This window comes from Cydia amplana, chromosome Z (assembly GCF_948474715.1).
Source record: "Cydia amplana chromosome Z, ilCydAmpl1.1, whole genome shotgun sequence".
Taxonomy (NCBI): Eukaryota; Metazoa; Arthropoda; class Insecta; order Lepidoptera; family Tortricidae; genus Cydia; species Cydia amplana.
In genome coordinates this window covers 28,149,273-28,172,312 of record NC_086096.1, presented here as the reverse complement: position 1 = coordinate 28,172,312, position 23,040 = coordinate 28,149,273, and the positions used below count along the sequence as shown (strand labels likewise).

The window sequence follows — 23,040 nt, the reverse complement described above, 5'->3', positions numbered from 1 at the left end:
CGATAATGTTTATCTTTATTGTTCGTTATTATTGAGCGTTGAATTAGGTACCTACTCATTTAGTGAAATATGCCTAATAATTTGCCACATCTATCCTAGGAAAACAGTACTACTTGCCTACGTATAAATAGGCACTAAGAATGATGTTTATCAATGTCGCAGGCCACGCTCGGCGTGTAGGTATGCAGAGCGCTGTACGTGCACTAACTAAACCTTAATGAATGAATAAGTCTACTGAAATATTGAAATCCTTTAATATAACTTTGTTAAAAACGAAACAAAATTAGGTACGCATATTCAATTAAATCGTGCATATCGGTTAGATAGGGACCCTTTTAATCCAAATTTACCGTGATCGTATCGTATCGATCGTACCGAGGTTTGCCAAATATTTGAATGAGGTTGTTAACTGGATTCATTTCAACCCCGAATAAATATAATATAAGAAAGCATGAATTTGAAAAGGTATTTTTTAAATTGCCTATACTAATTTTGATTTAGGAGTTTTAGAAACGGTCCTATGATGTGGGTATCGAAACAAAGTTCCTATCATAAAATAACGATACTTAAAGAAATTAAGTTAAACAATGAGTGACGTTAATATTCTTTCGGCCACAAATCATCATACAATGGAGTGACGGGAATTGATGAATGACGAATTCTATAATTTACTTTGTTTATTACAAACCGGTATTTACTTTGGCCAAACCCTTTTCTGTTGGAGTTAAAGTTCGGAGACAGTAATTAAGTGAACAAATTACAGTGTTAACTTGAGACTTTGTATTCTGTGAGAGCCTATTGAAATATATTTCAATTGCCACTTCGAGTAGTAGAACCCATTCCATTATTGAAATTTATTTTGATAATATTATTGTTCTCGTTTGAAACAAACTTCTCTCGTCATTTTACAATACAACATAATACTACCATACTATATTTCAAGAAAATGCATTACTACACCTGGTACTTTGAATAACAGGTTAAATTGTGTTAACTTACTGTACTCCAGCCTTACGGTACGTTTACCGACTGTCCCAAACATAAAGAAAATATATTCTAGGGCTTGCATCTGTGTGCCAAGTGCTTTAGGGCTTCACTTTCAATACATAAATATTATAGGCATTGTCATCTTCCTCGCGTTATCCCGGCATTTTTGCCACGGCTCATGGGAGCCTGGGGTCCGCTTGGCAACTAATCCCAGTAATTGGCGTGGGCACTAGTTTTTACGAAAGCGACTGCCATCTGACCTTCCAACCCAGAGGGTAAACTAGGCCCGTATTGGGATTAGTCCGGTTTCCTCACGAATTTTCCTTCACCGAAAAGCGACTGGTAAATATCAAATGATATTTCGTACCAACATAAGTTCCGAAAAACTCATTGGTACGAGCCGGGGTTCGAACCCACGACCTCCGGATTGCAAGTCGCACGCTCTTACCGCTAGGCCACCATTCCTATAAATGCCTATAAATATTATAGGCATTCTTACTCTAAATAAGTAGCCACAGTAATAGCTCAATAAGGCATGTGTTTTGGGTGGGTACTGGCAACGATGTATGTAGCGTATACAAATCAGAAATATATATATAGCAAATAAGGCGTCTAGGTTGCAGCCGACCAAATTCTGACTAAATTGTATGAACGGATGTTAGCATTGGCTTGTTTGATCTACCGTTGTGTCAATATGAATGTGGTCTACAACCAAGTATACATGTAATCAAGGTGAGAAGTGTGCGCGCGCGCCGCGACTTCTCCGTGAACCCGGCCGTGGACCTCCTGACCGACGCCTACTCCGACAAGGCGCGGCGCCAACACCTCACGCGCACCAACAGGGAACTCCTTAAATGCATAGGCAAGCGAGGTAAGATCTTTAATTTTTTTTTATTGTAATTGCTATGCTAAATTACCTATCTAATCGAATAGTTTAAGCACATTTCATAATACCCAGTAATTGTTTTCTCATTTTACAGACCCCTGGAGTGGTCCTGAAGATTGCTTTAAGAAAACGTTCGGAAAGTAAACTTAAACGCAAACATGCTCAGCTGCCGTCCAAACACGTCTCTAGTCAAATAAACAGCCTTGCGAGATGCACAGCGATGTAGTTTATTTATTCTGTGTATATATGTATAGTGTGCACGTTATGTATTTGTTTAAGAGGGGGCTAACGCAAAATTGTACTTAGTTTTAATATTGAATTGTTACGAATGCCATGGAAATAATCACACGGAAATAAGATTATATTTGCATTGGCATATTCAAACACCTTACTAGGTTAAAGTTGGCTTGCACTTACAACCCCTTTGGTGTTACGGGTGTCCATGGGAGACGATAATCGCTTACCATTAGGACATTCGTCTGCTTCAATTGTATATCGTTACCTTCCATTTAACAGCAGTATAATTTAAGCATAAGATAGTACACAGCTGCGGGAGGTGACGAGATTTTCTTTAAAAACATAAATATATTTTCAGAGTCATTAAGGTAAAACGTTAAAACCCGCGTTACAGCCATATTTTCCGTCGCACGTTTCACGCGGCGCGCTATATCTTTTGTTACCTTCGGTATACTCGCAATTCCCTGGTTTTACGCCCCCTCTTAATTTGTGATGTGTCTAAAATTATAATATTCTTGTGCTAAAATATTTACTGTAAATATAAGACCGATATCGCAAAAAACTTTTGTTCATTATGTATTGCCTCTATATTTATCACCTATTATAAGTTTAGTAAAAATTATACTATGTATTTATGCCAAAACTGTAATAAATAATTACTTTATTTCATAATATAGACACACTGATACATAGTTTCTTTACCCTTACCTATTCTTTATTTCATTTGAGTCTTAGGTTAGGATTTTACAATGTGAGTATAAAAGTACAATAACAAAACACTTACAAAAACATAATAAAAAACCTAACCTAGGGTGCCGCCAGCAGCGGGGCAAGGCCCAAGCTGCCAGTAATTATTAGTTTGATTAACTTCTAAAATAAGTAATGACGTCCCGGCTTTGGCTGTCTAGCCAGTCGGCCAAATTCATAATCGCGTACTTCACTACCTACTTATAATCTTTTAGTGCATACGAAGCTTTATGGCAGTTATAATATAAAAATCTATTGATAGGTATTATAGTTCAAATTTAAACAAAAGCAGCAGTTTTGTAAGTTTGGGTAAATTTGTAGAAGAATCGCTTTGCGCCTGGCGTGGAGCTTTTTATCATATTGTAACTGAAGGATGTTCCCTGCTGGTTCAAACTGTTCGTTGGAAGTCCTGACGAAACTATTTTCTGCTATCTTGACCAGATCAGCAGTACACTATGTTGGAAGTATTCCCACGAGTTTATTTCCCATATGTAGTGGCCAGTCAAGAGCCCTATCACAATGGCCATCGGCACTAAATACACATAGCATAGCAACATTAATAGGTAGTAGGTTAAGTACATGCAGAGGGTATGCACTTTTGTCTCAGGCAATGCAATGCTCCTTGCCATGATTGCTCCTTGGATCGTACTAAGCTGATCTAATACCCTAGCCACGATATTACCTCTTGACTGTCCCCCAAAAAGGGAGGGAGGAAAGGCCCGGAGCCGCCTTTAGGTAGGTACTACTACTTAACGCCGTACTAGATATAGTTTGTCAAAGGAGTGTCTCATTTCAAACATAGATAGAGACTATCTTAAATTTGTCTTACACTAGTACTAGCATCTAAAAGAAAAGGATGAGTATCGTTGTTTTTGTTCATATTTACTGACAAATTGGTTTGACCAACTGTAGAAGTAGTAGATAGTAATTTAATAAACCGTTTTTTTTGCGAAATGCTTCTCTTTATCTCAGCAAGTTTCTTGGGGTTCCTGCCAAGCATTCTATACCATAATAGTTATATTGTTCAATTTGGGTTGGATGTTAATCACTCTCAGTGTTTATAAATTGAATAACCCAAACTGTTCCAATTGGGTCGTCATTTGTTTTGGTTAAGCTGTACTTATTGAAGCGAATTGTAAGTAGATTTCCTATTGTAATTGAAAGTGCGTCTAATATAATGTTTTATGGAAGATACCTACTCATAGAATCTTGAATCATTGGCTAAAGACGACAGTGAGGAATTTAATAATATTGGCGAACATTGTACCGGTCTGAGGACGGCCATTAAGTACTTAGTGCATATTTAAGTTTGTAAAATATGTTTTATTTCATTATATTAGGTTGTAAGTATTATTATTGTTTTTTTTTACTGTATTTAATATTATTATTTTTACACCGTTTATTATTGTATTGTATGTTTGGGTTTCTTATACCTGCTAAATAAATAATTAATTATTAATATTATTGACATTATTGTTATTTAGCAGAATATATTTAATTAACTGCTATATTCTCTTTGATTTTTTTAAAAGTATGGACCATGTACCTAAACCATGATTGCGTGCCCTATTAATAAAATAAAAGAGTAAAATTAAGCCGTTTCGTTTCGCAGAAAACGATTCTCATGACCTCCCTTCGAAGGCCCGATTTGGCAGAATTTATTTATTACCAACACATTATGTACCTTTTGCCAACATAACTGCAGCAACGGAACTGCTCAGTTTTGTTTTATGTGCGTAATGTACTTTTAGTTCTTATAAGAGTGTATTGACACAATGGAATTGCGGACATTATCAATACCTATTACAAAAATACACTGTTAGGCAGTTGAAGTGTTATTGTAATAATCCATAATATTATATAATTATGTATAGGTACAATATATTATTAACTGGATACCTATACTTATTTTTATATTAAGCTTCCCCTGTAGAAAAACCAAATAGAGTCAAGGGAAGATGCAGGTTATTATATTCTTAAGATACCTACCTACGAGTAAAACAATACAAAAACAATCCTTGTGCCGCTATATAAGTAGTTTGTCGTCTCGGTCTGAGATAATTTTACATGATGTGGCGAACATTGATCTTGACGCAGCATAATTTTTTCAAATATGCTCAGTGATATTGAGACATGATATTGAGATGAATGAGATATAGGTTTATCAGCACATTCAATATTCATTAGAAGTTGTGCGCGAAATAAACCCGTGTTCAATAACTGAAACATTACTAACACAAGGTTACATTTATAACTATTTACTTAAAGCTGCTACCTAACTATACTTTAAACATTAACAACAACGAATACTTAGTTTTATAACTTATGAAGAAAACTGTTATAGTGGCAGAACAAGTAAAAGGAAAAACGAAAGTACAAATTGAAATGACTTAATCTGCCCAACCCCGTATAATTATGGTTTGACTAATGATGCGGTGCAATGAAGGAGTGGAGCGGGCGAAGCAAGCGGCGCGCGCCCACGCTGTCCATCGACCTGCCGATGGCGGTGCTGCGCCACAAGTTGGGGCTGGAGCAGGTGCGCAAGGCGCAGGCGCTGCGGGCCGCCGAGAACAGGAGCTTTCTGAACGAGATCGGCAAACGAGGTGAGCAACAGAACCTCCATTACCGTACATCGGCTCAATCACAATGGAAATAAAACGTACAAAAAAGTTTTTCGTTGGCTGGTTTCAATTTTGCTAACAGTGAACTACCAATAGTCTGTTAGATAGTTTCGTCGTACCAATGCACAACAAATAGTCATTAGGAGAAATAACGCAGATTTTCGAAATAATCTTGGAAAAAATTACAAAGAGAGATTTTTGTATTTAAACAGGTGATAAACAAAAATAATGTAAATTAATTTCTGTTGCAGGTTTTCAATGGGACTCATCTCTGGAATCGCAGAAGTATTACTATTAGGTTGTAAAAGGGAATCATATATTAAAGCGGAAATTCCAGTTTCACTTTCTGGTCGTCATAGTTTCTGTAGGTAATGTCAATTCTGGTATTTTGAAGTATTCGGAAATATTACTGTATTGTATAACTAACTAAATTATATTACCTATCTAAGTATACCTAACATCAATAATGTAGCGACGCATGTCAAAAACATTATTTGTAAATTTAATTAATAATTAATACTTCTTTGATCTTCCTTCTGATCACAAGATTATAAGTTCTGATAGGTGTAGTAACGAATCTATTTAAACTTCATAGGTAATTATCCTGCACTGTAAAACAACATGTTATACTGTATAAAAAGTATACCCGTAACGATTTGATTCATGTAAGTTAAAAAAAACTGTTTAGGTATTGTAAATAATTTTATCTATATATTATTTTATAGTGACATTCCATTCTTCAAAGTATTAAACTAACCTAAATAATCTAAATATATATATGTGAAATTAGGAACAATAAATAATATTACACCCATGTTTTGTTTTATTGAATCACACCGGCATGACACATTTCCATGTCAAATTAAAATTATCAAAGAGTCCCGTGTTGTATGTATTATGTGATATAAATTAAATTAAATTAAATTAATTATCAGATTGTATGGCTTAGCTGATGACCATGAGTGAGTGAAAAGTTACTTAAAAACATTGACTTATATCTTATGACTGGCCTTACGAGCAAAGAAGGGGCATGAATGGGGCCAGTACAGCGGTGTGACAACGCTACAACGCGATTGGTTGATAAGTTCGCATCACGCGCGCGATTGGTCGCAATTAGTTGCGTTAGACTGCACGATTGGCTCGAATTCGTGAGTGACACCGCTGAACTAGTACCATTTTTGTGCCCTTACGGCTCGTCCTGAGATATATATGTCAATGCTTAAAAAGTTATATTTGCAAAGTGCCTAAATAGTAGGGTAAATGCTATAGTTATTGGCCACTACATAGTAATTGGCCACTCGTAATAACAAATCAGAAAGAAACAAGCCAATAGAAGTATTATTGTTGTAAGTAGGTGCCCATCATATGTACGTCGTCAACGCTTTTCAAATTGGCTTTTAAGAGCAAACATTGAGTATGAATATATTCTCATATCAACATCCAACTCTCCTAGCTGCCTGACAAGAAACATGGCAATGTAATTGTAGCTTATTGAAATGTGCACAATGAAATTTCAATTAAACGGTAGGAAAACGTAGCTATTCATAATACTGAACTGCTTGAAACGACGGCCTCTTTTGTACGAACTAATTACTTCTTGGAAATCAGGAGCTACCTACTTACGTTAAAATTTTAATCAGAATGTCAAATAGGTAACTTTTTGAAAAATAAAGCATTATTATTCTGATGCGAAGAACATAATAAGATAAATAGGTACCTACTTACTAGTTTTTTTAGTAAGCATACGCCTCAGTTTGTATATTTGTATTTTTTATAAACAATAGGTGGCCACTTTGCAATTCATACTTAATTAGCCATATCAATTTCAGATCTAGGTACTTATAACTTCATATATATATATATATATATATATATATATATATATATATATAGCTATATCAGTAAATATTATACTTACGATGTAAGGATTATTTATTTTTTAGTAAATTTTTTAATTTGTATCCAGACCGACATGTAAACAAGCTTCGCCTCAAATTGTTACTCACGCCACTCGCCTTTTTTGACCTCTCTTAAACAACGGTTGCATAAAATACAATTAATACGACACGTCACGATCGCTTACCTTCTTTCTAATGATATAATAAACGAAGTATATATACAGTTTCATCAATCCTTATTCATATTTTGTGATATGAATATACCTATAGGACATTCTGAGCAACCTTTACTATGAGATCAATCGAAAAAAATGTGGCTCTCCCATAGAAAACATCGACATCTGATACTCTGTTAAAATGTATGAAACAGATAAATATTATTTCGCGATTTCGGGGTTGCTCCTATAAAAGTTGCTCAGTCAGTATGACCCCGAAAATTTGGCTAAAGGTAAGACACACTACTTAACTACTAGGAACCTTAGCTACTACCTTGAAGTTTCTATAGCCAAGGAACAGTCCCAATGACGGAATTAGCCACATTGACCTTACGCATACTATGTAGATAATCGCAATTAAAAGATTATCATGTCACAGAGGGCGATCGGCAGTGGTGAGCGGCGCTCGCGACCAAAGCGCAAGATGCCGTCACTGTCCATCAACAACCCGATGGAAGTGTTGCGGCAGCGGCTTATGCTGGAGGTGGCCCGCAAGCAGATGCGCGAAGCCAGCCAGCGGCAGGCCGTCGCCAACCGACTCTTCCTGCAGAATGTCGGAAAACGCGGTACGTCCCGCTTGCTACATTAATATTAAGATCTCGATCAGTACCCATCTTAGCCTAACCAGACCCATCGAGCAGACAGCGAATGACCGCTTCAGACAGTTAGTAGTAGGACTAGCAGGGAATGCTCCCCGGCATTGAATTTGTTTGGTGGTAGAAAACTATTTTACAGTACGTACATATTGTAGTTATTAATTATAATATATATGTGTGTAGATTAAAATAGTGTATATTGTAACTGTACATAAATATGCATTAATCCACTCGTGTAATCCTTTTATGAAGCTCACTTCCTTTCAACCCACACTCGTATTTTTGAACAGGATTTTGGGCGAACTCTGGTCCGGCTCCGTACGACAACTAGAGCACCCGGCGCCCGCGCTCCACCCCGCCGTCGCCGGGAGCCCTCCGTCTACGATACAAGCTCTATGATAAGTACCCACGTTACCTACTCTTCGCCGGCAGATTGATTTCATTTATATATTTATTTTATTAATGTACTATATACCGCCAAGTGGCTGTTGCACCTACTGATGTGTAATAAGTAATATATAAAATTAACAAGCATAATATATTTAGCTGAGATGCTATTCTAGCTTTCGGTTCAGCTTGTGTTCGTTGTCAAGGTAGTGACTAGTGAAGTGACACACCGCGATGGTGACCACGGGCCCGTGCCACCCAGCTCGGCACACGCGCCCGTGGCCGTTCCTCACTCATTTACTACGGATAAACACAATACCTACCTGAAATCATACTCATATTATTTTACTATCATTTTGCTTTAATGTATGCGTTTCATAGTTGATCGAGATTCCTATGAATCAAATTAAACATATGTTCATACTTAATTAGAATAAAATTCATACATAGGTATATTAGATACGAGACCTGTTAGTTTAGTTCCTTTTGTTATGATTATAATACCTACTTTATAAATAATAATATCACAACTGTACAGTCCAGCTGCTATTTTGTGAATAATAATTTATTTACCTACATTAATATTAAGTTTATTAAAATATATTATATATTGTTAGCTAATGAAAAGTAGTAAATTGTAACACTTCTTATAGTGTCTAATTCAGTAAAACGTTAAATTATTGATTTGTGTCTTACTTCTTCTTTTGCGATAGTTCACCCGCGGCAGTGAACGCGTAACGCCTATTGATTCGCCAAATGTACTTACAAGGCTCTACACGCCTTATATTTATGAAACCTTTTGTGAATGATGTATTTATGTAGTAGACGCCTTTGACGCCATGTTGGCAGGTAATCGATATTGCGGCACTGGAGGCGACCATAATGAAATCCCCGCTCGACGTGGAGCGGAGCAGCAGCAGCAGTGCGCCGTAGGGCCGCGCCGCCGCCGCGGTGCCCGGTACTCCGCGTCGCGCGATTTCTCGTTAAATTAAAATGCTAGAAATAAAGAACCCAATCAACTTTCCTACTGCCGCGACCTCCCTTTTGATGACATTAATTAGACTTTTTTGCGAAATCAAGATTTTCTTACACTGCGGACATTCGGTACAAAGATGCCTGATAACTGGACGCTGAACTAACTTGGTAGAAAGTTGTATGTTAATTTTACGCTGTTAAAAAGACGTTAAGATCTCAAGTGCCGCAATAATGTGACCTTTAAGTAGTAACATATTATTATAAATATTCAAGGCATGTAGAATAGATAGCACGGTTGAATTCAAGCTTGTTTAGCATAGGTACTCTATTAAGTAGCTGATGGCCCTGTGACTAAGCCAATCTTTATTAGGTTTTCTCTTCTACATATTTAAAGTTATAATGTAACCGTAGCCCAAAGAATAAAGCATAAATGTGTCCATAGAGCAAGTAATAATTTATTTATTTATTATTGATATTACACTGTTTCTTTACTCTTGTTTTTAATTCCACCTGCTTATCATGCGTTACACAAGTTACACAACTACGCGGCGTCGGATAGCTTGAAGTAGAGAGAGAAGCTTGGTAAAAACACAGAATAAATAATAGTAGTAGGTACAGAAGACTCACTCTCTAAGAAAACGCGTCTGTTACGATCAACACAGATATGGCCGCTAGGTGGCGACAGCGCCACGCGCGGCTTATGGCTAGCCACCAAAATTGGTGTGGAACGGATGTACTTTTAGCTACCTGTAGCAAAGCGACGAAATCGCGGAGTGAGCCACGCCTGGTAAAAGTAAATACACTAAATATAGAGCCTACCACCGCGACGAAAAATCGAAAATTGTTATCTGCCTCCCCGTCACTCGAATATACAACAGCGATAAGGAGATATACCTATAAAACAATTTTTAAATGTTCAATATTGGCGGTAGGTCCCAGGTATCATGACGTAGCAAGGAGGAGCAGAGGCGGCCACAGCCTCTACGGCGCTCGTTGCGGACTGCGTTGGCTGGCAGCGGCGGAGCGCGGCGGCGGCGCGATGAGGGCGTCTGCGCCGCATAATTACGAGTGATTTAATTTAAAGAGGCGCCTCGAGAGCCACGTGATTTCATTATCCCCTACACGTTTCCATCGCCAGGCGAGATCGGGTCACTTGCCTCAGGCGCACCCATCCTCGATTACGACATAATTAATTCCTACTTAATTATGTAAACCTGGTCCACTACATTGCTAAATCTTAAATTAAAAGAAAATTAGCTAACCTTGTGAACGTTTTATGCTGATACATTTTTAAGTAAATTATTGAAAGGTTAGGTTACGTTACAATCAAAACAATATTTGGTTAAGAAAAATTGCATGGATTTAGGTAAGTAGGTACCTATGTATGTAAATATTAGCTATAGGTAGGTACAATACAATGAACACAAGTGGTACTTAAGTTAACCCGTCCCTCTTTTTCGTTTTCCCCTATTTATTCTGCCCATGAGAGTACATGCGTGTCAAGTTTCATGCTTTCTGCGAGGGCCAAATTAAAGCTTCGAAACCGTGGTCTACTAATAAAGTTGAACAAGGTGAGCGGTTTTCCGCAAACGGGGGATTACTTAGTCTTAGCACGGTCGCGGAAAAGGCTTTTCGTATATTTTCTTGCAATTAGAATTCAAACACTCATTGTTGACCTGAAACAATAATGAAAAATATTAGTACCTACGTCTAACAGTTTGAAACATTAAGTATACAAGATACGACGTATTTCTGCTGTATTGCACTTAGGTGTTCTAATATCTGGGAGACCGAGCTTCGCTCGGAAAACATATAAAATCTCAAAAATTAGCGTTTTCCCAGAGATAAGACCTAGCTAGATCGATTTTTCGCCCCCGAAAACCCCCATATACCAAATTTCATCGAAATCGTTAGAGCCGTTTCCGAGATCCCCGAAATATATACATATATAAATAAATAAATATGCAAGAATTGCTCGTTTAAAGGTATAAGATAAGATAGATTAAAACAATGGTAGTTTTTAGTATTTTACATTTTTAAGCTAATCGCGAGGTCTACAGCTCACAGAGCCACTAGTCTAGTTGGTAAACTTTATGTATATATATATATATATATACATTATATAAACCTTAGTCAGGGCCCTTCATTTTTATATAAGAGTTAGGAGTGAAAACAATTATTAAAGGCTCCGTCCTAACTCTTATAATTTATAAAAAAATCGTTAAATTCAAACGAAGGAGCACAGCTGTGGTTAATTAATATACTTCAAATTGCGTAAAAATATTTTATATAATGTTAATATGTATACAGAGAGGACAATCGGGACTACCTTTGTATGGAGAAACGGTCACGCGACGTAGTTCCCTTTCCTCTAAAATCATACCTCTAAGCTAATATTTATACGGCTTAACTCGCGTATTTTTGGTCACTCTTGAGCTTGGAAATGGAGCCCTAGGACTCTCCGAAACAAGTCTAGTGTCAGTTTAAATTCTATTAAAGCATACAATACCTGATATATCATACATTTAAGTGTCCTTCTTTATTTTTATCGAGACAGTATAACATGGTGGCGTAGCAGTGGATATCCCCGATATACCTAATATAATATAAAGGCGACCAGCAAGGCGACCTATTAGTAATTTTTACTAAAGCTAGCCATGTAAGCATTATTGAACAAACAGTACCTCGTTGCTAACGTAGGTATAGTGTAGAGGGCAACCACAAGGGATTTAGTTTAGCCGTGTTGCAATTACTAAACCGAATATTTGGAATAAGTGATTCGCAAAATATGACTAAAATGGATAAAAGCGAGCGGTAAGTAATTTGAATGTACGATGTTTTTGTAGTTTTAATAGCGCTGAGTGAGCGAGTTAACATTGACGTACCTATCGAAAAAACAACTAGTATGTAATCGAGCGAGTTAACTAATCGAAAAAAAAAGTAATAATACACTCTATGTATATTGTGTCTGAATCCCCAGTAATAAATAGTTAAAATAAAAACTGATAAATGTTGCGGACTAAATGACCGATAACTTGGAAAAGTAACATTGCAGCGAACTTATGGCAAGAGTTTCTAACTGACTAAATTGGCTTAAATGATGTAAAACGACACTGCAAAGCGAAAAGTCGCTTTTATTTAACTGATTGATAGTACTCGTAGTCGGAACTCGGGTCGCGCTCGGTCTGCTATATACGCTGTATGTACGCTAAATAAAAGGTCGAAGGTCGAGGGAAATTTCGACAGCTGACCTAGCAATAGTAGCAATAGTGAAGTTGGTAACCTTAGTTTCCTTATCTTACAAAGCATTAATTTATGAGCCTTAGGTAATATACTGTTTATAAGACATTAATATGTACTGAATAGATAATAAAATAACTGTTTATATTTTAGCTTAATAAAATTGAGATAATATTTAATAAAATATAATAAAGGGGAAAAGCGGTGTATAATTCTTAATGCTACAAGAGTTGGATTTGTTAAAATGTATCCTGTTTTTTATATACAAAATCAATATATATACGAAATGTCTGGAGTACCAAATTACTCACATGCTCTTGATAATATCAATCTGATATACCTACACGGACTTAGCCATTTCATATCGTCCGCTGCCTGACAGGTGTGTGGGATGATCTGCAAAACTACAGTGTTGGTCACGATATTCGATATGATGGGACATTTAAAGAGAAAATTTAGGTACTTACCTATTAACAGAAAACATTTTCTTTTCCTGGGTGGGTAAAAATCTAGGAGGAAAGAGAAGATTCGTGGAATGTATGGGGCCCAATACATTCCACGACTCTTCTCTTTCCGCACATACTCTAAAAATACAATGCACGTATTATAGTACCTAATAGAGCGATTTTCCGACATAATACGACAAATCCACTAATAATTGCTGCTTTGCTCTAAACATGCGAGGAAATAACAATTATTTAAGCATCAACAATATCACTCGGATTTAACATCAAAAACAATCATCGTCCCTCCTTGGTTAATGTTGAAAACAAAAAATAATAAAAGCAAAAAAATAACCTATAACGAAAACTGTAAGTATCTACGATGCTTTTTTACACATGTAAACCTTTAAAAAAATTGTATACATAGTCTGATTATATGAGCAGTATTCGCACGATTTTACACAGCGGTCCTGCAAGGTGTATGATAGAATGAGACATATACAAGGTTATTGATCTCCCTATCTCGCTCTATTGCATTTTATGATTTCAAGCTAACATTATCATTAACATCATAACTATAGTATAGTATGGATTTTAAATATGTACATACAAACATGTATGTATTGCTTGCGCCTGCCGTGCATTGTAAATATAACCTTGTACCGTGCTGCATGCCCAGCTGCCAAGCGAAAGATCCCGGAACCATTAGGTTGTGTTGCTATAATATATGTAATGTACTGTATTATATAGCTAATTCTCTAAGTCCTCAAAATTTTAATAATTTTAATTCTTATTCAACTTTGTTCCCATTATGGGACTTATCATTATTTTATAAAATAATTAATAAAGTAATTAAAACATGATGCATGGAGTATGCAAAAGTTGATGCACTGATTCCGATAGGTATCTACACTCTGGCACAGTCACTTTGTGAGTAGATTGTCGGTAATTAATTAAAAAAAAAAACATTAAAAAAAAACTGAGAATTATTACCTAAATCATTAAATTATTGTATTAACTAATTTTCTTATTCAATTATAGGATAGGATAGGAACCCTTATAGATTCGGTTATATAGCATAGGTAATTTCTAAAATCACATTTCCTAAGTACGAAATTCCTAAAACAGAACATCGAAAATCAAAATGTCTAATGTACGAAATTCCTAAAGACGCATGTCCTAATACACTTTTAATCGAACGATCTCATTTTCGAAAATCAATATTCCTTTGTACACAATACCTAAGGACAATACTTTGAAAGTCAATATGTCTAGTGCTCAAAATAGCTACGTTCAAAAAGCCTAATGACAATATATTGAAAATCAATATTTCCGAGAACATTTCCTTCTTACCCTAAGTTGACGGAGCCCCGCTACGCGGGGCTCCTATTTCTGGGCGGTTTGCCCTTCGGGCATCTGAAGCTACCTAACGAACCTAACCTACCTACCTATTGATTTAGTTTAGTGTGACGTCCGTGAAAACAGTACACTTTGGTGGAAAAAGCGTAGGGAGGTAGGTAGGTTAAGTTCGTTAGGTAGCTTCAGATGCCCGAAGGGCAAACTACTCAGAAATAGGAGCCCTGCGAAGCGGGGCTCCGTCTAGTTAAGTTGTAAAGGAAGTTTATTGAAAATAAAGTTGCGTACGTTTGACTCTTTAAGCTAAGGTCAGCTAAACGTAGGACAAATGTCAATAGAAATTTCGCAGTTTATACATTTTAAACTTAGGTCAACTGAACGTAGGAAAAAAGATCGTTAGTATTTTCGTGCACTAGCAGTATTGTACTTTAGACATTTAAATAGTAGGTTGATTAACCGTAGGACATGTATCTTTAGGAATTTCGTACTTAGGAAATTTGATTTTAGAAATTATGCTACATAACCATAGATTCGCCATGTCCGACTTTCAGCGGCTTTGCTCCGTGATCATTGAAAATTGGTAACTGCCCTACAAATTAAATGTTTTTTTTTCCGCTTAGTGTTTCGAATTTCAGGTTGTTGATGACATTCGTGTTCATAAATGCATTATTTGTGTTGGTAGTAGGGTTTGAGTGGGAGAAGGTAAAGCAAAAGACGAAAGGGTCGGCCACATAAAGGGATTATGAGAATACTCACAAAACATAGAAGCTAATACTTGTTTAGGCTTTCGGTACATTTTATGGATACAATGTTGGGTATACAATTATTCGGCATATATTATTTAAAAAACGATAAAGAGCATGTTGTGTAATATATGTAAAATTGTATATGTGTCGCTATATTACTCGTAATTGAGTGGCACGACTTCATTCGTGTGGTAATACTAAAAACCAATACTTACATGTTATACATTTAAATGGTATTTTGTCCAGGATTAGTAATATGGACGCACTGCTTTTTGCTCTGGCGCTGGAAGTGACTCTATTGCAGCTTCGGATACAAGGTTAGTATAGTACCTACATACTTACTAAAATGAAGCATACCTACCTACCTAAGTGATAATCACTGATATTATTGTCGGATATCCAACGCCACGACTATGACGAGAGAGAGAAACCACGAGTTCGACGTGTTGCCTCCCTGTCACACTTACGTACGAATTTACAAGTGCGACAGAGAGGCATTTTTTAATATGTACTACATCGGTTTTCGCTCGTCTGATGGTAAACCGTGACAGTCAGTGATCTCGATCTGTCAGTGTCAAAAGTGACATTTCAGACAGTTCGGTATCGTGTCGGTGTGCCATCTTATAAGCATAGTTCGAATTGGGCCGTGGAGACACTTAATATAAGCTGTATCAATATCCCTAGTATGACATGCGTTTGAATCAGTTCCGAACTATTAGAACATAGACGTTCGTTAATTACATTATTAATTATCTGCTACAAGCCTACATAATATTAAAGTTGCTTCCACATAAGGAATACTTAATCCCAAACTGTTCTTGTTGAAGAAGAAGAAGTGACAGTTTACAAATTAAACTGTAAAGATCGTATTACACTTTCAATTTCTGAATTTATCAAGATCTGATGTCCTTGTAAAACAAATACCTATAATACATAGGTACTTATGCTCTTTTCCTTTTGATATTAGCATACAGCAGGGACTCACTATTAAAATGTGCAAGTGCAATTGTGAAAGAATCAGAATATATATATATATTTTGGACTCAGAAAGTGTACTTAATCCCAAAAGGACCGTAAATACCGGAGACCCTGCAAAGGTTTTTAACAATTAACATCACTTTTGTCACTATTAGCAGCTAATGAAACGAGATCAAAGTTGCAAACATGCATTACAAAATGAAAAACTATGACATGACACAAGTTACGTTTCCAGTTTATTATGGTACACTAGTAAAAACTTGAGCATAATAGTCGTAGTAAAAAAACGTAGGTACAGAGGTCTAAGCGAAGTGCTTTGAGCAATTGCTGTTTTTGATTCAAGTGGTACTTATCATTGACATTAGGTACCTACGTACTCGTACCTATATCGAGCGACTGATACAGATCACATAGGTACCTAATGTTTGGCACAGTTATAATTAAACAGGAAATTATCGTGAGGGAACCGGACCATTCTCAATGAGGCAGACTTTTCCTTCTGGGTAAACAAGTGCCGGTGCCAATTCTTGGTTTTTGTTTGCCATGCGGACTCCATACTCCCTAAACGAGCCTAAAATGCCGGGACAACGCTAGGACAACGATGATAGTGATAAATAAACAGGAAGGTAGTTCATATAGTGTGTAAAAGGTCTGTTTGATTTCAAACATAGACAGAGAGAATCATACTATCTTTGTCTTACACTAGTAGTAGCACACAAAAGAAAAGGATGAGTAAGTTTTTTGTTCCTATTTACTGACAAGATTTGGTTGACCCAGTATATTTCACTATAGATGTATTCGGCCATCCTACCCCCGCACCAGTTTCTGACAGCCCAGAGTAGTCTGATTATTACGTCGAGATGGAAAACAGATATCTCAATTTGACGAGTTAATTACACTAACCCTCCCCTCCCCGCCCTCCTTACTGGCTTCATCGTGTTTTTTCAATTCAATTTCAGGATAACTTTAGGCCAGGCCAAATACGGCATTTCATTTCACACGCCGTAGATACTTAGGTACTTACTTTTGGCTTAGCAATTAAGAGGCCGCGGTATCGATTTTAGTCGCAAAAATGTAGAATTGATAGATTTAGTCGATGAAATTGTCCACCTTTTATTACGTAATAGAAATAACAAGTACTGGTATCTATTACCACGTCTTCTTATCTTGCATTTGTACAGATTTTTTTTTTAAACTGCCTCACTAAATTAGTAAGGATTTTTTTTTCTGAGGGACGTTTAGGTAAACGCGCGTAAAGCACTGATTTAGTTGATCGTAAAGTTTGGACTGCTAAAAATGGTAATATTGTATTACACATAAGTATCCTATAGGTACTCCAACTTTCATAGACTACATTTTTGTTATATGATATTGAACAAGAGTAAATGAAAGTTAGACGAAATCAATTTTCACCAGAAATTACTTCAAAACAAGAAATCAATTTTCACCAGAAATTACTTCAAAACAAGTGAACATTTTTCGTGAAAATCGACTTAATTTCAACGTAATTTTGATACTTAAACAATCTACAACATTTCCTGAAACTGTTCTTATAAAGGGTGTTTTTTAAAGGTATAAAAATTCAAAATTAAATAAAACACGTAAAAATAAATTTTATTATTATGGTATTGGTTTTATTTAAGAGATATTCTTATGCCATTAGTTCTTAAAAATGATTTCGGGCATATGGGCGCCACTTTTTCGAGCAACTGGGGCCGTATATTGGCAATAACTCGGCGAATGTTGGCTTCCAAGTGGTCCAAAGTTATCTGCGTAGACCTGTGATTTCACATATCCCCAAAGAAAGTAATCCATAGGTGTGAGATCACACGATCGTGGAGGCCAGTTCACAGGTCCATTACGGGAAATTATGTGCTCATCGAATGTTTCCCGCAATAAATTGATGGTGATTTTGATTTTCAAAATAAATTTGCACAATTTGCAATCGTTGTTCTGGAGTAAGTCTATTCATTGTGAAAATGGCAAAACGTAATAAATTATTATAGTGGTAAATTATAAAAAATGATGTAACGGGTGTTTTTTTTTTAGATGTTTGGTTTTTAAATTGGCATAACTGTTTCTAGTGATTGTCAATTTAACAGTTGGCGGGATATTTGTGGTCAGTACGTTTTGCCATTTTCACAATTGTTTGATGAATTTTTAAAAACTGCCCCTTCTCGTTATACATGTATATTACCGGTAACGCACGCTCGAGACCTCATTATTAAAACGCAAGATGAGAAGACGTGCTAATAGAAACCAATACTTGTTATTTAGATATTACGTAACAAAAGGAGTACAATTTCAACGACTAAATCTATCAATTTTACATTTTGGCTCTAAAATCGATAACGGGCTCCTAATTGCATACCTACTCAAAAAAACATTTTCAATGTCTTTGTCGAGATATTTGTTACAGGTATTCTGACGAATACTAACTAGTATTTAATGTTTTTTTAGAGCTTCGGATGTCGGATGACCTTTGAAGAAAATCAGCTGCTATAGAGAATACAAACGATAATTAAATGTACAAAAAAAGGCACTTGCTTCTTTGTAGTCATATCGGATTATCCGATGTCAGATCGGACAATGAAAAAACGCTCAAGGGCCAATTCATTGACGACATGATGCGACGAGGAATGAAGGTTGCAATTTCAATGCCCGCTAGGTGTGCATCTGCATTCTTATGTCACTTATGTGTTTGTAGGTACTATAATTTAAAATGCAACTGTATTTACACAAGGTACATGGATATACATAGATCCGGGATACCTGCCAAGTATTGGTTTGCACCTTGCTTGCTTTTTTGCTTTATAATCTATGCAAGTGCGTGTCGGACCGTACCTAACAAATCTTGAGCTTTTAACGGATAAACCCACGGATACGAAACCCTAAAAAGAATAATAATGAGATGGTAACAAAGTTGCTGTTCCTGCGCGGAATTCAAATAGAGCACGAAAGATAAAGTTTAATTTCTTGGCTTACGCTTTCCACGTGCCAAATTTTCCAAAATTAGTTCAGTAATTAATAAAATTTATCCGCTAAAGATAAAAAGCGGTCTAGTTTTTATGGGTGTTGAAATTAATTTGATTTTGTCGTGATGGCACAGTAATGGCATTTCGTAGTGCTGTGTCTCATATGTTTACGAAATTCCACTGATTAAAATTGGACACTCATTTAATTCTTATTCATTTTCAAGTCTCCGTGGGCCACACTCCTGACTTTGGAATTATAAACATTGATAATAAATAATTTATTCAGAATGTAAGTTATGTCAGTCTGAATCTAGGCCGCGAAGATTAAATCATTCAGAGAGCCAATCAATCATCAGAGAGAGTCAATCATTCAGATCTAGGTACGGAAAATAGAAAAAAATACAAAATTATTTATTTGTCCAACATAGACACAACAGACTATCATATTAGACTACAGTTGTTCAACAGGCGAGAAAATAATCTAACAATAAAAATAATCTGACAAATAAATTAGCCTCTCATTCGTACAATAATAATAAAGGGCAGCTTGTGGCGAGCTGTTGGGGAGTAACGACCCCACGGACCCGAGTGCTCCCGAGAGTCGGTCAGGGTCTCCGTCTCCGGCGTGTCTTTCTTCGTCGGTCGGAGTGGCCCCAAGGGGACCCGACTCTTAGCTCTGGCTTTCCTTAATTGGCCGTCCAGAGAGGAGTCGTTAGAGCTATATGCTCCAGGGGTGGAAGTGAAAGATGCATAAGACGCGAGTTGGCACAGTGGCTGTTAACAGCCACTGGGTAGAAAGCGGCGCACACCTCTCGACACCCCTGAGCCGCTCACACCGATGTTGCTCCTGGTCGTCTTCGCGACGGCTGTTTCAGGGGCCCATCTAGTGCGCGGCAAGTCACCACCTGCCTCGATAACGTGTACTAACATTGTTATGGCAGGTGTCCGTACGTCTTTGTAATAACCCAGTCTCATAGTCCACCCAAACTTCAATCCATAGACCGGTATACTGTTCTCTTTTTCTACAATAGTCCCAATGCCTGCTGAGACCGGTTCATGGGTGTCTATTGTTGCACCTGTGAACGGGTTCCAGCAGGCGTTCTACATGACATAAAAGCTCTCCAAGGGGCCTCTACGTGTTGGATCTGTGTCCCCACGCAAGCCTATCAAAAAACCGGGATTACAGGCCCGTGATATCCAAGGAGATACAAATAATAATAATAATATTTCAATTTGCAAACCTTTTAGTCCGTTCATCATCTTCCTCGCGTTGTCCCGGCATTTTGCCACGGCTCATGAGAGCCTGGGGTCCGCTTGGCAACTAATCCCAGGAATTGGCGTAGGCACTAGTTTTTACGAAAGCGACTGCCATCTGACCTTCCAACCCAGAGGATAAACTAGGCCCGTGTTGGGATTAGTCCGGTTTCCTCACGATGTTTTCCTTCACCGAAAAGTGACTGGTAAGTAAATATCAAAAAACATTTCGTACATAAGTTCCGAAAAACTCATTGGTACGAGCCAGGGTTCGAACCCGCGATCTCCGGATTGCATTGCAAACCTTTTAGTCCGTTCATTGTAAATTATAATTATGTTCTTGCGATGCTAAATTGACATTCATTTTAATTTTAATTTTATTGTATTTCTTTAAGTATTTTAATTTCATATTTATTCCCCTGTTATTTGTTGTATTTAATTTAATTGTAATTTCACATTTAATTCACCTGTAAACTGGCGTCATTTAATTAAACTGTTCCTCATTTAAATATTCAGACAAACTGAATATGAAGAAAAACATCTCATGTGACATATTTCATCGGAAAATCAACTTTATGAAATGTTGTTTTATATAAAACGAAGCTTTGAATACGGGGCATAACATACTCATTGTTGGGGGTATTTTTGATCCTACCTATTAGTTCACTTAGAGGTGCGAATCACCCCATTGTGCGCCAAATTAATAGACCCCGCCAAGAAAAGAGATTAATTTTATGACTAAAGTAGCAATTCAAAAGATATATACAATTTATATAGATATATAAATAATAATATAGAAATATCATGGTTGGATATAATAAAGGATAAGTCATTTTTTAAATTGGAGCATAGTTACTCAACAAGGAGCAAAGTAGGCGCATTTTACGGTTCCTTTAATTTAATTTTATATATAATTTTCTTATCGAGTATTTTCTTCGGTTTTATTTCATGTGTTATTGCATGTAGGTATTTATTAGATAACTTGACATTGTTTGTATGGTAATTTTATATTGTGAGCGTCTTGGGGTCACCTGTAAGCCCGCAAGAGTTTTTCGCAAATAAAAAAATAATAAAAATAATAATTTTGGAAAGTCTGGAATCGTCCAATTTAGCTGGTTCGATCCGCACTCTTCCAGTTTTTCGATACAACCATTTCAGTATTTATTTCCGACTGTACCTACTTCTCTCTCCGTCATCCTACTTTTTAACCAAGATCTTTATAACGAGCCCAAACTTTTAGTAATATAATATTACAGAGTTCCTATGGCCACCTTCGGTCTGCATGGTCAAGAAAGCTTGATGTTTACATAACATCGCTTTGTCACTGATATGTACTAATAAAAAAACAATAAGAATGAAGTGGTTAAATGAGCTTGATTGATGATAATTTTGTTGTTTCGATAAGTGATTTTATGAAAATGAGTAAATGTAGAAACATGAAAATAAACCTATTTTATTTAACTGATAAAATGAATTAAATCCATTCCTTAACCCGGCAATTAATTTCAGTAAATACACGCCTGTAAAGTTGTAAACACCAAATTAGTTTTCTAATTCTGAATATACCTATTTGTGTAGAAATGGTTGTGCTAGAGTATACCCTACCCTAACCAAATTTCAATATAATTTATGTACAGTAAAACTAGCCAACTTTGTCCGCTTTTTTCGAAAAAACACGAATTTCTCAATTATTCGGTTAAAGTGCCGAATATTCGTCATTTCATTTTATTATGTTTGTCTTGTTGCAACACTCTAAAATGTAAGCTCCTCCAGGACTTTTAAGGACTCTCATCCATCAGGTTACGTTTTCCCGTTGTTATTAAAACACATGATGAATTATGGTGAATCCATATGATATTTTGGTTATTTTTGGAGAATCGCTTGGCATTTTGACACGTTTGTTTCTATATAGGGAATTCCCTAGAAAGCGATTCATTAATTGAAGCGTTTTCAAACGGTTTTTTAGAATGATAGACATGAACCGAATAATTCGGCCGAATATTCGGTTCGGTAAGATTATTAACCGAACATTCGGCTAATCGGCAAACTTCATACTCGGTCCATCTCTAATTAAAAGTAATATGACGTAAGGTTTGCAGACTCGTTATTTAATTATCTAAGAACTTTTCACTTACTGTTTTTAACCGATACGCTATTCCGGATCAACAACGACATCTACGTGATATTTCCGGACCAGAGTCTCTTAGCGCCATCTGACGGTCTGTTTTCAGAGGGCAGCTCCGAGCTTCGCAGTCGGTACTGGAGCTACTGCGACGGACGCGAGAAGGCGCAACACAAAAAGCTCGTTTTAGATCGGTCAGTCACCCGCATGTGCTAGTAGATGTCTCTGAATACATAACAATCTTCCTTACATGTTTCACAGGGTATATATTTAACCGACAATATTTCTAAGGAGGAGGTTCTCACTTCGACGATATCTTTGGTTTTTGTATGTCCTCCGATTTCTCTTAGATGGCTGGGCCGATGCGGAAAAATCTA

General features: G+C 36.6%; 1 protein-coding gene and 2 long non-coding RNA genes across 4 annotated transcripts in view; all 3 read left to right on the top strand.

The window, feature by feature from the left end:
- The window catches only part of LOC134661433 (diuretic hormone 45), a 66,055-nt gene extending 57,348 nt beyond the window's left edge, over positions 1 to 8,707 (top strand). Inside the window, exons 5-6 of one of the 2 annotated variants that reach the window (XM_063517527.1) lie at positions 7,971 to 8,157; positions 8,478 to 8,707. In XM_063517527.1, the coding sequence (XP_063373597.1) occupies positions 7,971 to 8,157; positions 8,478 to 8,518 (228 nt within the window). In that variant the 3' untranslated portion in view covers positions 8,519 to 8,707. Of the gene's footprint in view, positions 1 to 1,719; positions 1,859 to 1,967; positions 2,172 to 7,970; positions 8,158 to 8,477 lie in introns of those variants that run through there. The other variant, XM_063517528.1, reaches the window with a different exon arrangement.
- Positions 1 to 23,040, top strand: part of LOC134661441 (uncharacterized) — a 380,476-nt gene that overhangs the window by 238,528 nt on the left and 118,908 nt on the right. The window lies entirely within an intron of this gene.
- Positions 12,252 to 22,857, top strand: LOC134661442 (uncharacterized). The gene is made up of 3 exons (XR_010097956.1): positions 12,252 to 12,363; positions 15,581 to 15,651; positions 22,773 to 22,857. It is a non-coding gene; the product is annotated as an uncharacterized LOC134661442 (long non-coding RNA).